At 43.6% G+C, this 18,346-nt stretch overlaps 1 protein-coding gene across 16 annotated transcripts in view; it reads left to right on the top strand.

Moving 5' to 3' along the window:
- The window catches only part of MBD1 (methyl-CpG binding domain protein 1), a 60,892-nt gene extending 57,220 nt beyond the window's left edge, over window positions 1–3,672 (top strand). For all 16 annotated transcript variants that reach the window (XM_070779050.1, XM_070779047.1, XM_070779044.1 and 13 more), the window contains one exon: window positions 1,671–3,672. In XM_070779050.1, coding sequence (XP_070635151.1) covers window positions 1,671–1,899 — 229 coding nt within the window. In that variant the 3' untranslated portion in view covers window positions 1,900–3,672. The remainder of the gene's footprint in view (window positions 1–1,670) is intronic.
- The last annotated feature ends 14,674 nt before the right edge of the window (window positions 3,673–18,346 follow it).

Genomic DNA, 18,346 nt, shown 5'->3' with positions numbered 1-18,346 from the left:
TAAAACTAGAACTACCATCAGTTCAGTTCAGTTCAGTTCAGTTGCTCAGTCATGTCCGACTCTTCGCGACCCCATGAATCGCAGCACGCCAGGCCTCCCTGTCCATCACCAACTCCCGGAGTTCACTCAGACTCACATCCATCGAGTCAGTGATGCCATCCAGCCATCTCATCCTCTGTCATCCCCTTCTCCTCCTGCCCTCAATCTCTCCCAGCATCAGAGTCTTTTCCAATGAGTCAACTCTTCGCATGAGGTGGCCAAAGTACTGGAGTTTCAGCTTTAGCATCAGTCCTTCCAAAGAAATCCCAGGGCTGATCTCCTTCAGAATGGACTGGTTGGATCTCCTTGCAGTGCAAGGGACTCTCAAGAGTCTTCTCCAACACCACAGTTCAAAAGCATCAGTTCTCCAGTGCTCAGCTTTCTTTATAGTCCAACTCTTGCATCCATATATGACCACTGGAAAAACCATAGCCTTGACTAGACGGACCTTTGTTGGCAAAGTAATGTCTATGCTTTTGAATATGCTATCTAGGTTGGTCATAACTTTTCTTCCAAGGAGTAAGTGTCTTTTAATTTCATGGCTGCAGTCACCATTTGCAGTGATTTTGGAGCCCCAAAAAATATGATCTAGCAATCTTACTTCTGGGTATCTATCCAAAATAAACGAAAGCAGGACCTTAAAGAGTTGTTTGCATATTCATGTTCATAGCACCACTATTCATAATAGCCAAGAGGTGGAAATAACCCGGATGTCCATTAATAGATGAATGGATAAACAAAGTTTGGTAGGTACATGCAGTGGAATATGATTCAGACTTAAAAAAGGGAGGAAATCCTCTCAGATGCCACAGCATGGATGAGCCTTGAGGGCATGCTAAGTGAAATCAGCTGGTCACAAAAAGACAAATGCTGTATGATTTTACTTACTTGAGGTACCTAGAATAGTCAAATTCATAAAGATAAGAAGTAGAATGGTGGTTACCGAAGGCCGGGGGGAAGGCTCAAGGAAAGAGTTGTTTAATAGGTATGAAGTTTCAGATCTGCAAGATGGAAAAGTCCTGGAGATCTGTTTCACAATAATGTGAATATACTTAACACTACTGAGCTGTTCACTTAGAAGTGGTTAAGATGGTAAATTATGTGTCTTTTACCACAAGGGAAAAAAATCACTATAAAATTTTAAATGTAGTTTACATATAGAGGAAATCGTCTAGTTAATACTAAACAGAATGAGGCGGACTTACCAATCCAGTTGCCAGCAGTACCAGACCAGTGGAAGCCCCGCTGCAAGGAGAATATGCCCCCTTTTGATAGAAAGGAGAAAAGAAACAGGCAGAGCAGCCTGTTCATTTTACCAATAGGTGTCACTTCTTGGAGGGGAGTTGGGGGGTGATGCAGAGAGGCCAAGGGCTCTCTCCATGTAGCAGTAAATCTTTTGAATGGGGAAGAGACATTCCCTCACTAAAATCAATCATTTGTTCTAAGACTTGTCATAATTATTATTGTACAATAAACACAGTATTGAATTTTTCATCTTTCTTCCCCACTCACCCTGATTTTAATGGTAACTTTATTTGACTTCGAAAATCACATTTTAATCGTAATGCCCTATATAAATCCAAATGCTTACTTTGATAATTTTATATACTTTGATATTTCTAACATGTTAGACGCTGCAGTTTAGCCCAGGAGTACAGGAAGCAACTTCAGATGCAGATATGCTCCCAGCAGCAGGCCCGGGAAGCAGAAGAGGAAGAGGAGCGCCGAGAGTTTGAAGCGGGGATAGCAGCAGAAAAGAGCTTCCAGGACAAGATCCAGGGGATCCTGTCCACCCACCAAGTGGTGCCCCGAAACATCCATCCCATGCGAAGGGCATGTTCTACTAAGCTTCCGCCATAGTTGCATAAGCACCAACCTATTTTTTCTCAGTCTTTTGCTATTTTAAAATACAGTATGTCTCTTTTAACTCATGGATAAATTGTTCTTTTATTCTCTGAGTTTCCATAATTATATGCCAGGAAATTTTCTTCTTTCAAATTAAACTGCTCCTTTCCTAGACTGTCAAGAATGATCCACTTCCTGTGATGATGAATGACCCACACAGTTAATAGTCCTGACTTACCTCCATGCCTCCCTTTCTTGTTCATTTATTAGTAGCTTCACTTTCTTTCATCTGTCTGCCCATATGCCCATTTCCTCTTGCTTCCATTCTCTTCTCTCCTGTAGACATAGTTCTCTCCCTCTGTGTTTATGCCCTTGTGTAGTCCCCTTCCACCCTGAATCTTGGGCACTATATAAAAAATATGTTCATTTACTGGTTAAAAAAAACCAAGGTAGAAAGAAGTCAACAATGGTCATATTCCTAACGCTCAGCATTATCATTATTTTCACTTCTCTGAGTTCCCTCCCAGGCTTTGTTATATGGATACTCATTTTTGTTTTGTAAACACACTGCCATGTTGCTTCACCTACCATATTTACAAACGGATGCGTGATAGTCTACTGGGTTAGTGTATTATGATTTATTAAACAATGGACTTTGAGTTTGTTTCAAATTTGTCCCTATAGCAAATTATTCTATAACAACATTCATTTGAATTACTTCCTTAGAATCCATCAATTCCCAGGTGTGGGGTTTCTGGGTCAAAGGGGATTGACATTTATATACTTTTACTTCCAAGTACCATATTTGCAAAAGCAGTTTTTAGAGTTGTAGACTTTTAGGGAAGTGTTTTCAGGGCCAATTGATATATTCCCTGATAGTTTAAAAATGTCTTTAAGCAAATTGTTTGCTGGAATTTCTGAGAGGTTTTTTTCTTTAACCTTTCTACCCATTCATCACTCTTACCTCAGCTCTGGAAGTCTACCTCCTCTGGATCCTTTCAAGCCCCCTTGAAAGTTAATCTCTAATCCAAAAGTAGTTAATCTCTAATCCAAAAGTAGGAGTCTTGGCCAGGAAAAAAAAAAAAGGAAAAAAGAGGACTATCTTTAAGTTTTGTTGAAAATAAGCTGACTGTTATTATAAGGGTGTATTTCCAGACTCTGTTCCATTAATTTATTTGTCTGTCCTCATACCAACACAACACTGTGATAAGTACTGTAGCCTTAAATAAGGTTGAAATTGCTAGTGTAGCGTCCAAATTTTTCTTTTTTTCCCCCAGTTTTTGTCTATTGTAGATTCTTTAAATATCCATATAATTGTTAGGATCATTTTGTCAGTTTCTACAAAGATGCCTACTGAGATTTCGATAGAGATGGCATTTACTCTATAGATCAGTTTGGGGAGAACTCCCATCTGAGCAATAATGAGCTTTCCAACCCATGAAGAAGGTCAACCTCGTCGTTCGCTTAGGTCCTGTTTAATTTTTTAAGCAGCGTTTTATGGTTTTCAGTGTGCAGGCCTCGTGCTTCTCTTGTTAAGCTTGTTCCTAAGTCTCGCTCTGTAATGCTGTTGTGAACAGAATTGTTTTCTTAATTTCAGTTTTGGATTATCCATTATTAACGTGTAGAATAGAATTGATTTTTGTACATTGAGCTAGCATCCTGTGACCTTTCTAAATTTACTCATTCATTCTAGTAGTTTGTTTTTTGCGTTTTGTTTGTTTTAGATTCTATCGGATTTTCTACATTCAGGATCATGGCATTTGAAAATAAAGCCTTTATTTTTTTCCAGTCTGGATACCTGTTGTTTCTTTTTCTTGCCTTACTGCACCAGTTAGTGCAATATCAAGTATGATATTGAATAGAAGTGGAGAGAATGGACATTCTTGACTTGTTCCCAGTTTAAATGGAAAACACTCAACTCATTTCTTCACCAGTGAGTATTATGTTATCTGTAGGTTTTTCTTAGATTCTCTTTACCAGGATGAAGTTATTCCCTTCTCTTCCTATTTTATTGAGAGTTTATATATAAAGAGGTATTGGATTTTAGCAAATCCCTTTTTCTGTGCCTGTTAAGTTGAACATGTGATTTTTGTTCTTTGTTCTATTAATATGGTATATTACATTAATTTATTTTCAGATATTAACTAACCTTGCATATCTGGGATAAATGCCACTTGTCTTTTTTTTTTTTTTTAATGAGTTGCTGCATTTCATTTTTTTTTTTTTTTTCTTGCCACTATGGTTTGTTGTGTGTCTTTGAGCTAGGTCTACTGTGATGTTTTGTCTGGGTCTGGTATCAAGATATTATTGGCCATGTGAAATGAGTTGGAGAGTATTTCCTCTTATTTTCTGAATGAGTTTGTGAAGAATTGCCACTATTTCTTCCTCAAATGTTGGATGGAATTCACCAAGGATGCCTCGTAGGCTTTCTCTGCAGGATTTTTTATTGCTAATTACTGGTTTTACTCACTTAGGTCTAATCAGATGTTCTTTTCTTCTTGAGTCAGTTATGGTAATTTGTACTTTTCTACAAATCTGTCCACTGCATCTAAGTTGTCTAATTTAAACACATATAAAAAGTGAAAGTGAAAGTCACTCCATCACGTCCGACTCTTGCAACCCCATGGATGGTACAGTCCATGGGATTCTCCAGGCCAGAATACTGGAGCGAGTAGCCTTTTCCTTCTCCAAGGGATCTCCCAACCCAGGGATCAAACCCAGGTCTCCCACATTGCAGGCAGATTCTTTACCATCTGAGCCACCAGGGAAGCCCTTAAATACATATAATAGTTAAACACATGTAAACCCACATAGTACTTCATAAAATTGCCTTATAATTATTTTAACTTCTAAGGGGTCTATAGTAATGTACCACCTTTCATTTTCTTGGAATTTGGGGGTATTTTGCCATTCTGTGATCAGAAAATAACTGGAAAGCATGGCCTCTCCATCCAATATCTTCTCCTGCCCCCAACCCAGACTGACTCTCTACCAAAGAGCATGTTACTTGGAGGATTAAAGCAATTTTTAAAAACAAAAAGTAAAAGCCACTTATTGCTAAATTATGCTGTTTACCTTTTTCTTATTTTTATGAAAAAGAAACTAACCTTTCATCATATGGATACAAACTTTTTTTTTCTCCTAGTTTTTCTGCCCTAGGGATGGCAGTAAAGAAAGATGTAAAGGATCCGAATTCCTGACACTTTATTATCTCCTAGGGCTGATTTCACCTCTTTGGTCTCCTTTAAACAAATTTTTTCAGAGTTACTGTATAGTTTTTTCCCGATCAGTATGAGTATCACTTGATTAAGCCGGTAGTATTTTCATTCAGATTTCATTGGGTTTATAAATTAGTTCAGAGGTATTGTCAACTTTACAATATTTATTTTTCCTATCCATAGATCATAGCATAGCACTATTCAGACTGTTCATTGCCACCAATTCTCCATTTCCTTTTCTCTCTCAAATTAACAGGACCTCAGCTTTTGTGAATGTGTAAGTTTGGCTGGGCATGCTGCTATGCAGATAAATACTATTTTTTACACTCCATTGCAGACAGTATTTGTCCAGGTGCCTAATTCTGGCCAAAGAAATGTAAGTAAAAGTGTTACATGGGTCTTCAAGAAGAAGGAAGGGGAGGGAAATTTTGGAATATCTGAGTAAGGAGAACTGCGAAGTCACTTCCCAAAAGACAGTGAGAAAATGGGAAACATCATCAAAAACCACAATTTCAAGAGGCTGGGAGCTGACCAAAGACATGCAATAAACTGAGAAACGTTTACTCCAGAAAATCTACTAAACGTTGGTACGAATGGTGGGAGTACGCGGCGTTTTGTCCTGGAGCTGCTTTGAGATCCCCCTCAGCTGCATGGAGCAGTGGTTCTATCAGGGCAGGGCAGGTTGTAAGGACCGACCTGCAGCCTTGCTGCCAGAGGGGACTGACTTGAGTGGAAGCAAAATTTGGAAAAATCCATGCTTGGGGCATTGTCAAAACAATAGCAATCTTGGTGGCAGTAAATCAGGAAAGGCTGACATCATGGCTAGCCTGAGATTGTGGTACTGTTTGGGGCAAGCAACAGACAGGCCAGCCAGAAATTTCAGGAAAATCTGGGGAACATGACAGCCATTATAAGCTTTGATAAACTCCCACATATTCTTGGTGATATGGGAGCTGCACAGACATAAAATTTACACCCATGCTTATGAGAGACCTAGCAGGCCCCAGGAGTCTACTGATCCTTGGCCAAATGTGAGGTCTCAAACATACAAAAAGCCAAAGCTGTGGCAGGTTTGCTAATGACAAAGTTTGAATTGTGTTCCCCACCTCTCACATCAATCCATCAATAAAAGGTGAAAGCCTTACTAGCTTACTCACTCACTGACCATAAACCTATGGTGACCCAGGGAAACTGGAGAAACCATGCTTAAAAATAAAGAGTTTAAAAAATGATTAGAGATACCAGTGTTATTTTGCCAGATGGTATAAGGGGTCAAACGAAGTCAAGTTTGTGTAAATGACTTGATTTACTATAAAATGTTATACATATAGGGGCATCATTATCCAGTCCATCCATCTAGTGCAGTATCCCTAATCTGTGGCCTAATCTCTCTTTGGGTTTCCTAGGTGGCTCAGTGGTAGAGTATCTGTCTGCCAGTGCAGGAGACCTGGGTTCAGTCCTTGGGTTGGGAAGATCCCCTGGAGGAGGAAATGGCAACCTACTCAGTATTCTTGCCTGGAAAATCCCATGGGCAGAGCAGCCTGACAGGCTACAGTCCATGGGGTCACAAAAGAGTCGGACGTGACTTTGCAACTTAGTGTTCGCGGTTGAGCTCTTCCAGTGATAGGGAAATTCTTTATATCAGACTGAAATCTATCTCCTCAAGAAAATATTTGCAAAACACACTTTCAAAATGGACACATATCCAGAATATATAAACAACTGCTACAACTGATAAGAACAAGATAAACCAGTTAAAAAAAAATGGACAAAAACTTATGCAGACACTTTGCAAAGGAGGATAGGAAAATGGCCAATGAACAGATGAAGAGATGCTCATCTCTTATGTATCCTGCATTGCCAGGTGTATCCATTTGCCACCATTTTTCTCCACTCCAGACCTTTCATCATCAGCTTGTTCTCTAGTGGTCACAACTCCTTTCTCTAGTTTTGCATTGAAATGGTATGTTCAGAATTAGACAAAGGCCATCCAGAAGAGGTCTGCAGAGCAGAATACAACAGGACGATCACCTCCTTCAACCTATGCATTATACTTCATTTAATGCAGCCCCCAGTTGAATGCTCACTCTCTAGTCACAACTGAAAAAATGTAGACACAATTTTCTTGTCCTTGGCAGGCCCTGCTGGCCTGTTGTAAACAAGACAGTGAGAAGCCATGTTTGATACTTAAAGGACAAAGTATTTCACTAACTTTACTGCCTTCTATTTGCAAACCAGTGTGATAACCACTGATGACTAACTAGTTATTGATGAAAGCCTGACAAAACCACTATCTGGCAACACTTTGTTAACAGTTCATTTGATTTACCTTATACATTTGACTGCAGCCACGAAATTAAAAGACGCTCCTTGGCAGAAAAGCTAAGATAAACCCAGACAGCATATTCCAAAGCAGAGACATCACTTTGCTGACAAAGATCTGTACAGTTAAAGGTATGGTTTTTTTCTGTAGTCATGTATGGATGTGAGAGTTGGACCATAAAGAAGGCTGAGCACTGAAGAATTGATGCTTTTGAACTGTGGTGTTGGAGAAGACTCTTGAGAGTCCCTTGGACTGCAAGGAAATCAAACTAGTCAATTCTAAAGGAAATCAATCCTGAATATTCCCTGGAAGGACTGATACTGAAGCTGAAGCTCCAATACTTTGGCCACCTGATGCCAAGAGCTGACTCATTGGAAAAGACCCTGATGCTGGGAAAGATTGAAGGCAAAAGGAGAAGGCAGTGGTAGAGGATGAGATGGTTGGATGGGATCACCAGCTCAACCGACATGAGTTTGAGGAAACTCCAGGAGATAGTGATGGATAAGAAGGCCTGGCGTGCTGCAGTTCATGGGGTCATAAAGTTGGACATGATTTAGTGACTGACCAATAGCAACAACCTACGGTTTATAAACAGCACTTCATTTCCTGCGTCTTTGACTATTCCCTTTTCCAGGCTGACCTCTACCTTTCAGTTCTAATTGAAAAGATTAAATAACCACAACTAAATTTTATACGAGCCTCACTGAGTACTAGCTACTATCCTACTGCTCTTTATGTGTGTTTACTTGCTTAATCCTCATGACATCTCTTTAAGGGAAGTACTATTATCTGCATGCCCATTTTGAAACTCTGTCATGGCAGGTTAAGAACTTGCCAAAGCCATATGGTTAGCATGGTGTAATAAACATCTGGTCTTTGTCCCTAGTTCCCAGTACAAAATCCTTGGGATTTCCTAAGTGATTCCTTTGGTTCTTCACAAAGAGCCTCTTGATCACACTTGAATTTATGTTAGGATGCCGATCCCAGAAGCCTCAGGTTGGGGCTGGTCACCTGAAAGACAAGCGATTAGAGAGGACTGGAACTTTTAGACCCACCTTTAGAGGGGAGAGGCTTCAGAAAAAGAAGCTAGAAACTGAGCTGAATAACAGATGCTTGATGTTCAGAGAGCTCTGACTGGGGAACACACAGAGGAGTTGGGAGGGGGCACACTCAGAGTATGGACATTCCACCTCCCCTAGACCTTGCCCAGTGAGTCTCCTCTGTTTGGGTCTTCCTGAGTTGTATCCTTATGATAAACCAGTAATGTAAGTAAGGAGGGTTCCTGAGTTCTGTGAGGCACGTGTATCCAGTTGCTTAGTCCTGTCTGCCTCTTTGTGACGCCATGGACTGTAGCCCACCAGGCTCCTCCGTCCATGGGATGTTCCCGGCAAGAATACTGGAATGGGTTGCCGTTTCCTCCTCTAGGGAACCTTCCCCGAGCCAGAGATTGAACCTGCATCTCCTGCAGCTCCTGCTTTGCAGATGGATTCTTTACCACTGAGCCACCTGGGAAGCCCGGGTTCTGTGAGTAGTTCTAGCAATTATTGAACCTGAGGAAGGGGTCATAGGACTCTTAATTTATAGCCAGTAGGTCAGAAGTACAGGTGACACAGGACTTGAGGCTGGCCTCTGAAGTGGGGTGCAGTCTTGTGGTGCTGAGCCTCTAATCTGCTAACTCTGGTAGTGTCAGAACTGAATTGAATGCTTGAATGTTGGTTTCTGGAGAATCACAGTCGGTTTTCAGTGTTGGAAAAAACCCAGTCAGTGGTGGTGCTGGCGTTTGAACCCAGTCTGATTACAGAGCACATGCCTTTAGGCTCACCGCTTTGTTCTCTCCTCACAGTAGGCAGGACAGGCAAAAATCAATGAATTATGGACTTTTAGAGCCTGGTGGGCTGCGGCCCTTGGGGTCACTATGAGTCGGGCATGACTGAGTGACTTCACTTTCACTTTTCACTTTCCTGCATTGGAGAAGGAAATGGCAACCCACTCCAGTGTTCTTGCCTGGAGAATCCCAGGGACGGGGGAGCCTGGTGGGCTGCCGTCTACGGGGTTGCACAGAGTCAGACATGACTGAAGTGACTTAGCAGCAGCAGAGCTTAAAAACCTACCACAAATATTTCAGTTTTCTTTACTCTGCAAATGAAGAATCCGAAGTCAGAGAAATCGCTCTTGGTTCAGCACTTTTCCCATCATATAACATCATAATTTCTTACCAAAATCCAGTTCGCTATCAAAGCAGTCTTAATCACCAATCCGCCCGCTCAGGCTTGCTGTTCAGGCAGTATGTATAACATGAGGTTGTTTCCAGTCCATTTCCATCACTTAGTGGTCTCTATCCAAACCTTTATGTTCACTACCATAGCATTCTGGTGCAAATTCGTCAAGTACATTTATACATACACATTCCATGAATTACACAAGAGCATGAATATTTTTCCTTCTATAATGCAGCCTTCTGATATTTTGATTACCTTACATAAACTGGGAAATAGCTTCTCAGAACGTAGATGAGAGCTGCATCTAATAAACAGAAGAATTTCCTGTATGGAGAAGCCCCCATGGTAACTGAAAGGGTATTGTATCACACCTAGTGCAGGTCACAGCAAAAAAAACACTTCTGTTTTGGTCTCTTGTGAAGCTGTTGGCTGGATGAGGGCTCTGAGAGCCAAAACTGCATTTAGATATCCATGCTTTTCCATAAAGTTCTAAGATGTGTCTTTTGGATAGAGGCTGAGGGTTATTAGTTTATTGCTTCTAAGCATTGCAATGTGGGACTTTTTATTTGAAATAACTGAAGGTATGGTTCTGGGGAAACTGATATAGCAAGACAATTTCGTGCTAGGCCTTTGCTCCAGGTGCCATTAATCAGCTGGGTGACCTTGGCAGGACTTTCTGGGAAACAATTCTTTTGCCTAAAAGCTGAGGTGCTTCTTGAGCTAGAAGGGACCTGAGAGGGTATCTAGTCCAAATCCTTCACTTCATAGATAGGAGAAAGTGTCTGGGGTTTGGTGGCCTCACAAACCTGTTAGGAGGGCTCAGCTACAGTTAGGTTCTTCGGTGGGTGACCTGGGAAGCAGAATTGTGGGGTGGGCCGAGCAGTGGGGGAGGAACCAGTAGAAGGATGTGTTACAGGGTGGCTATCATGGTAGGCAGCTGGGTCTTAGCTCATTTGGGGACCTTCTGAAGACATGTGGAGACCTCACAGGTGTATACTGCTCAGGTAGAGGCCAGGGCATTTACCACTCCTACTCCTTTTGGTTGAGGAGTGCCCCTAGGGGCACTGACTTCCCCAATTATAGATGGGATGCTAAAGAGGCCATGAGAAAACCCTGGGATGATAAAGCAGAGCGATGCAGGGCCTACCCCTGAGATGGTCCCTGGGGCCCTGGACAGAACCATGGCTGGAATCTGGGGGACAGAGGGAAACAAAGCCAGGGAAATGAGAACTTAACGACTTGACCTGCAGCACACAGCTAAAACTGGGCTTCCCTGGTGGCTCAGCTGGTAAAGAATCTGCCTGCAATGCAGGAGACCTGGGTTCCATCCCTGGGTTGAGAAGATCCCCTGGGGAAGGGAAAGGCTACCCACGCCAGTATTCTGGCCTGGAATTCCATCAGGGTCACAAAGAGTTAGACACAACCGAGTGACTTTCACTCACACAGCTAAAACGACACTTTCTTTTTTTTTTTTTTTTGCACATTTCCCAGGTGTGTGTATGCTTTCTCTCCAGTTACGCATGGTTGCTTAAAGCAGGTACCAAGTGTTAGATAGCTCTGATGATCCCAAGCTCTCAGCAAAAGGTTTGCCAAGAGCAAGTCCTCAGAAAATGTTTCCTTGTTTGTTCTGGGGACAAAGAGGAAGGCTAAGTGGCCAGAGTGAAAGGGTGACCATAGGAGGGCTAAGCAAGGCTGAAGTGGAATAAGGCCAGAGGGACAGCCCCGATATGACCAGCAGTTAGTGGTGCTGACAAGCAGGAGGCAGAGAACTGTGGCCGTGAAGAGGCCACACCAGACCTGAAGCGGGCGGCGCTGGACCAAGACATGAGCCATCGGAGGCAGCAAGACCCAGGCGTTGATATGAAGCAGGCAAAGAAAGGTGTGTTTGCTCTCTCTCTCCCTCCCTCTGGGGCAGCTTAAATGCACAGATGCCATCTTGACCACACACCCAAGGCTGGTGACCTTGGCTCCTGTCTGCTTTTGCTGTGTACTAGATATTTTCAGGGGAGCAACTCTCCAGAGCGAGGAGCAGGTAAGCCAGGGTGATGTGGAGAGGGAGGGGGTGTTGTTGGTTAGTCGCTCAGTCATGTCTGACTCTTTTGTGACCCCATGGACTGTAGCCCACCAAACTCCTCTGTCCATGGAACTTTCCAGGCAAGAATACTGGAGTGGGGTGCCATTCCCTTCTCCAGAGGATCTTCCCGACCCAGGGATTGAACTCAGGTCTCCTGTGTCTCCTTCATTGGCACGCAGATTCTTCACCACTGCGCCACCAGGGAAGCCCATGGGAAGTGTTGAGGGAAAAGCATTTTGCCCCTCCATGTCTCCTGGACACTGAATAAAGGGCCCTCCTCTGCGGGTAGGTCTCTCTCTGCGTCCCTGGAGGGCTTCAGTGGATTTGCAGCTGATAATGGACCATGAGGCACACACAGCTTCAGCTGGGCAATGCTTGGACAGGGTTGCCAGGCAGGTTACTACTCACAGCATAAGTAGGACTCACAGAAGCTTGCAGACATGAAGAGTCAGCGTCTGGAAGGGCAGGAGTACAAGGGAACTCCCAGCCAGGAGAATGGACCGAGCAGGGGCTTACAGATCTAGGTGACGCTGCTCAGTAGCATGGTGGGGAGTCTCTGGGTAAAGGAACTCCCAGGAGGCCCTAGCATTCGGGGCCCTGTTACTGTGAGGCCATATCCTCGCTACAGGTAATAGCTGTTGGTAATATTTCATGGGGTTTGTAAAGCAGGATACCTCTATGTGGCTAAACATTTGTGTGTCTGGGCTATTTCTAATATTTTGGGGGCTGTGCCCCACAGCCTGTGGGATCTTAGTTCACTGACCAGGGATCAAATCTACGCCCCCTCCACTGGAAGCAAGGAGTCTTAACCCGTGGGAAGACCCTGGGCTATTTTTTAAAAATAACTGAGTACATAAAACTTTGTTTGGCATTGGTAGGCTTTTGAACTAACAGGTCTCCGCCTGCAGTGAAGAAATAAATTAACCTACAGGCCAATATGCAGCAGCCTCTTTAATGTTTTAAGTAACGTTCTCTGAGCACCAGGAATCCAGCCATGCAGAACTGAGAGCTACTGTTCCCCCAAATAGACACTCTCCTCACTCCATAAACACAGGCACTTCTCCCCACTGCTGTGCCTGGACTCAGAGAGTTGATTCAGGATGTCACGCCCTCCCTGCCACACACCCCATGGAATTCCAGCCTTTCCTTCACTGCGAGCTCAATTCAAGATGGCGCCCTGCTTCCCTGCTCACCCCCAGCTCTCTGGTTCTCTTTTCCATCACAGAGCACGGTTTAGCTGCGATAGGCACGTGTCCACTATTAGACTATGAAGCTGTTGGAAGGAAAGAGCCAGCTCTGGACTGAGTTGTGTCTCCCTGAAATTCATATGTTGAAGACTTAACTCCCGATGTGAGTTATATAGAGACAGGTTCTTTAGGGAGGGAATTAGGTTTAATGAGGTCAGAAGGGTGGGGCCCTAACCATATAGGGTTGGTGTCCTTATAAGTAGAGAAAGAGACACAGGGTTTGCCTTCTCTTGTACACAAAGATGCAGCCATCAGAGGGTACAGTAAGACAGTGACCATCTTCAAGCCTGGAGAGGAGTCCTCATCAGAAACCAACCTGTCGGCACCTTGATCTTAGACTTCCAGCTTCCAGATCTGTGAGGAGAGGAATGTCTGTCGTTTAAGCCACCCAGCCTGTGGCATTCTGTTATGGTAACCTGAGAAAACTTATCTTATTCCCCTGAAAAATCTCTTATAGCACCTGGAACAATGTCTGGCACATGGAAGTTGTGCTGTTGTTTAGTCGCCCGGTCGTGTCCAGCTCTTTACGACCCCATGTTTCATGAGGTTCTCACAGCAAGTATACTGATGGGGTTTGCTGTTCTCTCCTCCGTGGATCATGTTTTGTCAGAACTCTCACTAAGACCTGTCCATCTTGGGTGGCTTGGCATGGCTCACAGCTTCATTGAGTTATGCAAGCCCCTTTGCCATGACAAGGCAGTGATCTGTGAAGGAGTACATGGAAACCCCTTCACAAACGTTTGTTGAGCTGAACTGTAATTCCCAAATGAACGAGGCATGCGTGGTGCTGGCGGTGCCCTGGGTCTGGAATCTCTGACAAAGGCCAGCAGCCAACCCTACTTCTTGCACACTGTCGGAGACAGACCAGCCTGCCAACCTCACCTACAACTGAAAAGCCCACAAAGATCAGAAACTAGAAAGTCTGATGCTAAGCCTCATTTAGTAGCAAAATCTGACCTTGAACAAGGGTGAAAATATTTAAGGATATCTCAATGGGTTTTTCTATACAACTGTGGATGACTTTGATTACTGAGCACTATCCTAACTCTGGCTAAATGCATTATAAAATCTATGGCTTAGATATCTACTACATTTCTAAAGTGCAAAAACTTCAAAGTTCAAAACATATCTGGACCTAAGAGTTTCATATTAAGGACTGTGGACCTGTGCTCTCCAAAGGGGTTAATACCAAGCCCACTGCTGTCAACTTGAGGAAAACCATGGGAAGCACTGCTTATCTGCTGTGCAAGTAAATTGCAATGGCTGTTTGAACAGAATGAGAAACAGCTTAAACCTAAACTGGAGGAACATGTGACTGGAATTAAAACATTGGTTGATATGTATATTACAGATGTCCATGTTGTTTTTGAGCAGTTTATTCCATTGGCCTATAAAATGTGCTGAGCACAGTTTTTAAAGATGAATTGAAAAAGCACAATATTACCTAGGAAAATAGCAGCTGTGCAGTTTAAATTCCAATTGGCTTTTTATAAATTGTGCTTAACAACTGGAGGAATCAATAAAAATGCAATTATAAGAACACTCACAATTATTTATTGCGACTATCAGTGTTGCTACTACAAATAATATGAATAAAATTGATTTGCTGAATTTACAAAGTCAAGCATGTTTTTAGCAGAAAACCTCAATATCTTTAGTATCTGGACACTATAGAGCTTACATTATAAGACTGACCCAGTTTCTTCCCTTGAGGAATTTATAGTCTGGTTGAAGGTCAAGACCTAGAGACAAGAAATAATTGTGAACACTAAAGCAGCATATAATCCAGTGCTGTGTTAAGTATAATCAAGTATGTGGAACAGATTTACTGCTAAGCCTTCTTAAACGCTCCAGAATTCCAATGTAGCTTGGGCTGAAGCGAGGCCCCTGGTTGGGAGAGCCTTGGAGAGAGTGTATTGAAGCTGCGTTAGAACAGCACTGCGCTGCCTCTGCTTACGTTTTATGTTTGAATGGAGGAGGCTGGAGGACCTTTCCGTGAGTCGGAGGAGGGCGGTACCGGTCAGGTCATGCTTCGGAGCCACACCACTGCTGCTCTGGATTTTTAGCAAAGGGAAAGGTGAACCATGGCTGGGGCAATCAAGAAGTCTTCCGGGAAAAGGTGGCCCTTGATCTGGACTTAGACGGCCTTAGGTTGTGTGGACTATAGACGGCCTCAAGGAGGGAGAGGGTCTTTGGAGGGGAGTTTGTTGGGGGTCATAGTGAGACGTGGACTCAACTCAATCAGAGAATCTATCTTGGGGCAGGAATTCAAAACTTTCTGAAGCAGAACAAAAAGTCTCATTTTCCAAATGAGAAAAAGGAGAATCTGCTAAACCTCACCAGGTTCCAAGAGAAATTAGTCGCCTGTAGAATTGTAGTGGCACCCCACTCCAGTACTCTTGCCTGGAAAATCCCATGGACGGAGGGGCCTGGTGGGCTGCAGTCCATGGGGTCGCTAGGAGTCGGACATGACTGATCGACTTCACTTTCACTTTTCACTTTCATGCATTGGAGAAGGAAATGGCAACCCACTCCAGTGTTCTTGCCTGGAGAATCCCAGGGACGGGGGAGCCTGGTGGGCTGCCGTCTATGGGGTCGCACAGAGTTGGACACGACTGAAGCGACTTAGCAGCAGCAGCAGAATTGTAGTAGCTGCAGACCCGTCTTGGGCACACTTCGTGACACCTCACCTCCTTCTCCACTAGGGGTGCAGTGTCGATGATATGGTTAACACTGCGTGACGGAATCATTGGGACTGTTGACTCCAGAAAGAAGGAGGTGCGTTATTGCATGATAGGCAGCCGGTGCCTGTGGGGTCTTAGCAACTTTGAGAGCTGGGACCTGGGGGCTTGGCTGACTTCCAAGGCCAGTTGTGACGTCAGGGCTGAGGGTGGCAGGGGCAGCCCAGCCTGGACTCATAGAATTAAATGAGATGCTGAAGGAAAGGGTTAGTGCTCATCAGATTTTAAGTGCCGTAACTCAGTATTGGGAGTCTTACAGACCCAACACATATCCTATCCTTCCAGTGAAGTGATGTAAGCGCTTCCCAGGAGCACTCTGTTCCTATTCCTAGTCAAGGTAGTTCTGTTCTGCAAGGACAGCCTGGCTTTCTTGAGAATCTAGCATCTTTCTCTGTCTTGCTGCTCAGTCGCTCAGTCAAGTCGGACTCTTTGCGACCCCATGAACTGTAGCCTGTTCCTCTATCCATGGGATTCTCCAGGCAAGAATACTGGAGTGGGTTGCCATGCCGTCCTCCAGGGGATCATCCCGACTCAAGGATCGAACTTGCGTCTCTTCATCACCTGCACTGGTAGGATTCTTTACCTAGTGAGCCACCTGGGAAGCCCAGCGTCTTTCTAATACTTCATTATTACTTAACAACCATCAGTACATGTTTTCTGCTTTACAAGCAAGTCATTTTACTTGTCTTCATTGTAGCCACAGCGCTTGGCAGGGATTTTTTTTTTTCTTTTTTGTAATTGAGGTATAACATTCATGCAATAAAATGTATGAAGTGCATGGTGGGGGGAACATTTACACGTTGGCTCCTGTATAACCAGCAGATCAGGATATGTAATATTTCCAGAGTCCTGAAGGTTCTTGTGCCCTTCATTCAAGACGTCCTCAGAAAACCACGATTCTGACTTCTATCCCCATCCATTAGTTTTGCCTGCTCTTGAACTTCACAGAAATGGAATCGTATAGAATGTAGTCCCCTATATCTCCTGTATTTCTTTCACTCTGCATAATGTGTATGTGATTCTTCCATGTTCTGCACACATACCCACAGTTCATTCTTCGTTCTTGTTGGGCACTGTTTCATTGTCTGAATGTACCATAATTCATTTATCCATTCTCTTGTGGGTGAGAATTATTAAACATTTACAAATGAAAAAAGTCAGGGCCGGAGTGAATTAGTCCCTTAGGCTCCTTAGGTAGGGCAGCTGGGAAGGTGAGAATTAGAACTGGAATTTTCTGGTCCCAAATCCAGAGGTCTTTCTTTTTCTTATTTATTTTTTTGAACTTTTTATTTTGTATTGGAGGATAGCTGATTACAATGTTGTGATAATTTCAGGTGAACAGCAAAAGGACTCAGCCATACATATACATGTGTCCATTCTCCACCAAAACCCTCTCCGATTCAGGCTGCCACATAACACTGAGCAGAGTTCCTTGTTATTATCCATTTTAAATAGAGCAGTGTGTACATGACCATCCCAAACTCCCTAACTATCCCTTCCCCCCAGAAACCACAAGTTCGTTTTCTAAGTCTGTGAGTCTTTTTCTGTTTTGTAAGTAAGTTCATTTGCATCATTTCTTTGTATAGTCCACATACCAGGGATAGCATACAGTATTTCCCCTTCTCTGTCTGACTTGCTTCACTTAGTATGACAGTCTCTAGGTCCATCCGTGTTGCTGCAGATGACATAATTTCATTCCTTGTAATAGCTGAGAAATACTCCCTTGTGGATATGCAGCACATCTGTTTCATGCATTCCTCTGTCGATGGACATTTCGATTGCGTCCGTGTCTTAGCTATTGTGAACAGTGCTGCAGTAAACATTGGGGAGCGTGGATCCTTTCAGGTCATGTTTTTCTCTGGATATATGCAGGGCTCTTCCTAATGGACCACTTTGGAGCAGTGCGTTCTGGAACTTTTCTTTTTAGGTGGCAAAATTTTGGCTTGGTTCAATCAAAAGATAAAAGCAAACACTAAAACCCCCATTTTGTTGGGAATTCTCATGTGAAAGTGGAAGAGGTACTCAGAATGAACATGGGGGGCTTTGAATAAATGCTTCATGGTCCTGATTCACATGGAAGAAGTCCTGGAGTGATGGATTCAGTCTTTAAACTCTGTGTTTATAGCTAGGTGTGAGTGAGACAGGGGAAGTACCACTATTTCCTGACAGAGTACGCTATTCATGAATGGCCGGTCCAGTGTGTGTATGTGAACTTAGCATGCTGCTAATCATGGTGAAATTCCAAAGCTCTGCTCCGTGTGTGCACGTGGCCACACACTTCTCCCCACATTGCAAACCCAGGCACATTGCTCCACCCCTGCTTCCAGGACCTTTCTCCCAGGACCCAGCTGGGGCCACTCTAGCCCTGCAGTTAGGGCTGACAGTTAGGGCTGACTGTAGTCTTGCTCCAGCCCAGGGAAGCAGCCAGGGTTGGGCATCTGACTTGGGCAGAGAAACTGGATGAAGCTCAGAGGGATTCGTGGAAAACTAGGAGGTGGGGAGGAGAACTGGGTAAGGATTTAGAGCAATTATACAAAATAACAAACCACTTCTTTGTAAATCCTGCAAATCACATCCCAAGTCTGGGGCCAAGAACCAGAGAAATTTCTGGGCAGTAATAGGCTATGAAGTGAATGTGCT

The sequence above is a fragment of the Bos indicus genome, chromosome 24 (assembly GCF_029378745.1).
Source record: "Bos indicus isolate NIAB-ARS_2022 breed Sahiwal x Tharparkar chromosome 24, NIAB-ARS_B.indTharparkar_mat_pri_1.0, whole genome shotgun sequence".
Taxonomy (NCBI): Eukaryota; Metazoa; Chordata; class Mammalia; order Artiodactyla; family Bovidae; genus Bos; species Bos indicus.
The sequence above is the reverse complement of the archived record's forward strand: the minus strand, read 5'-3'. Positions and strand labels throughout refer to the sequence as shown.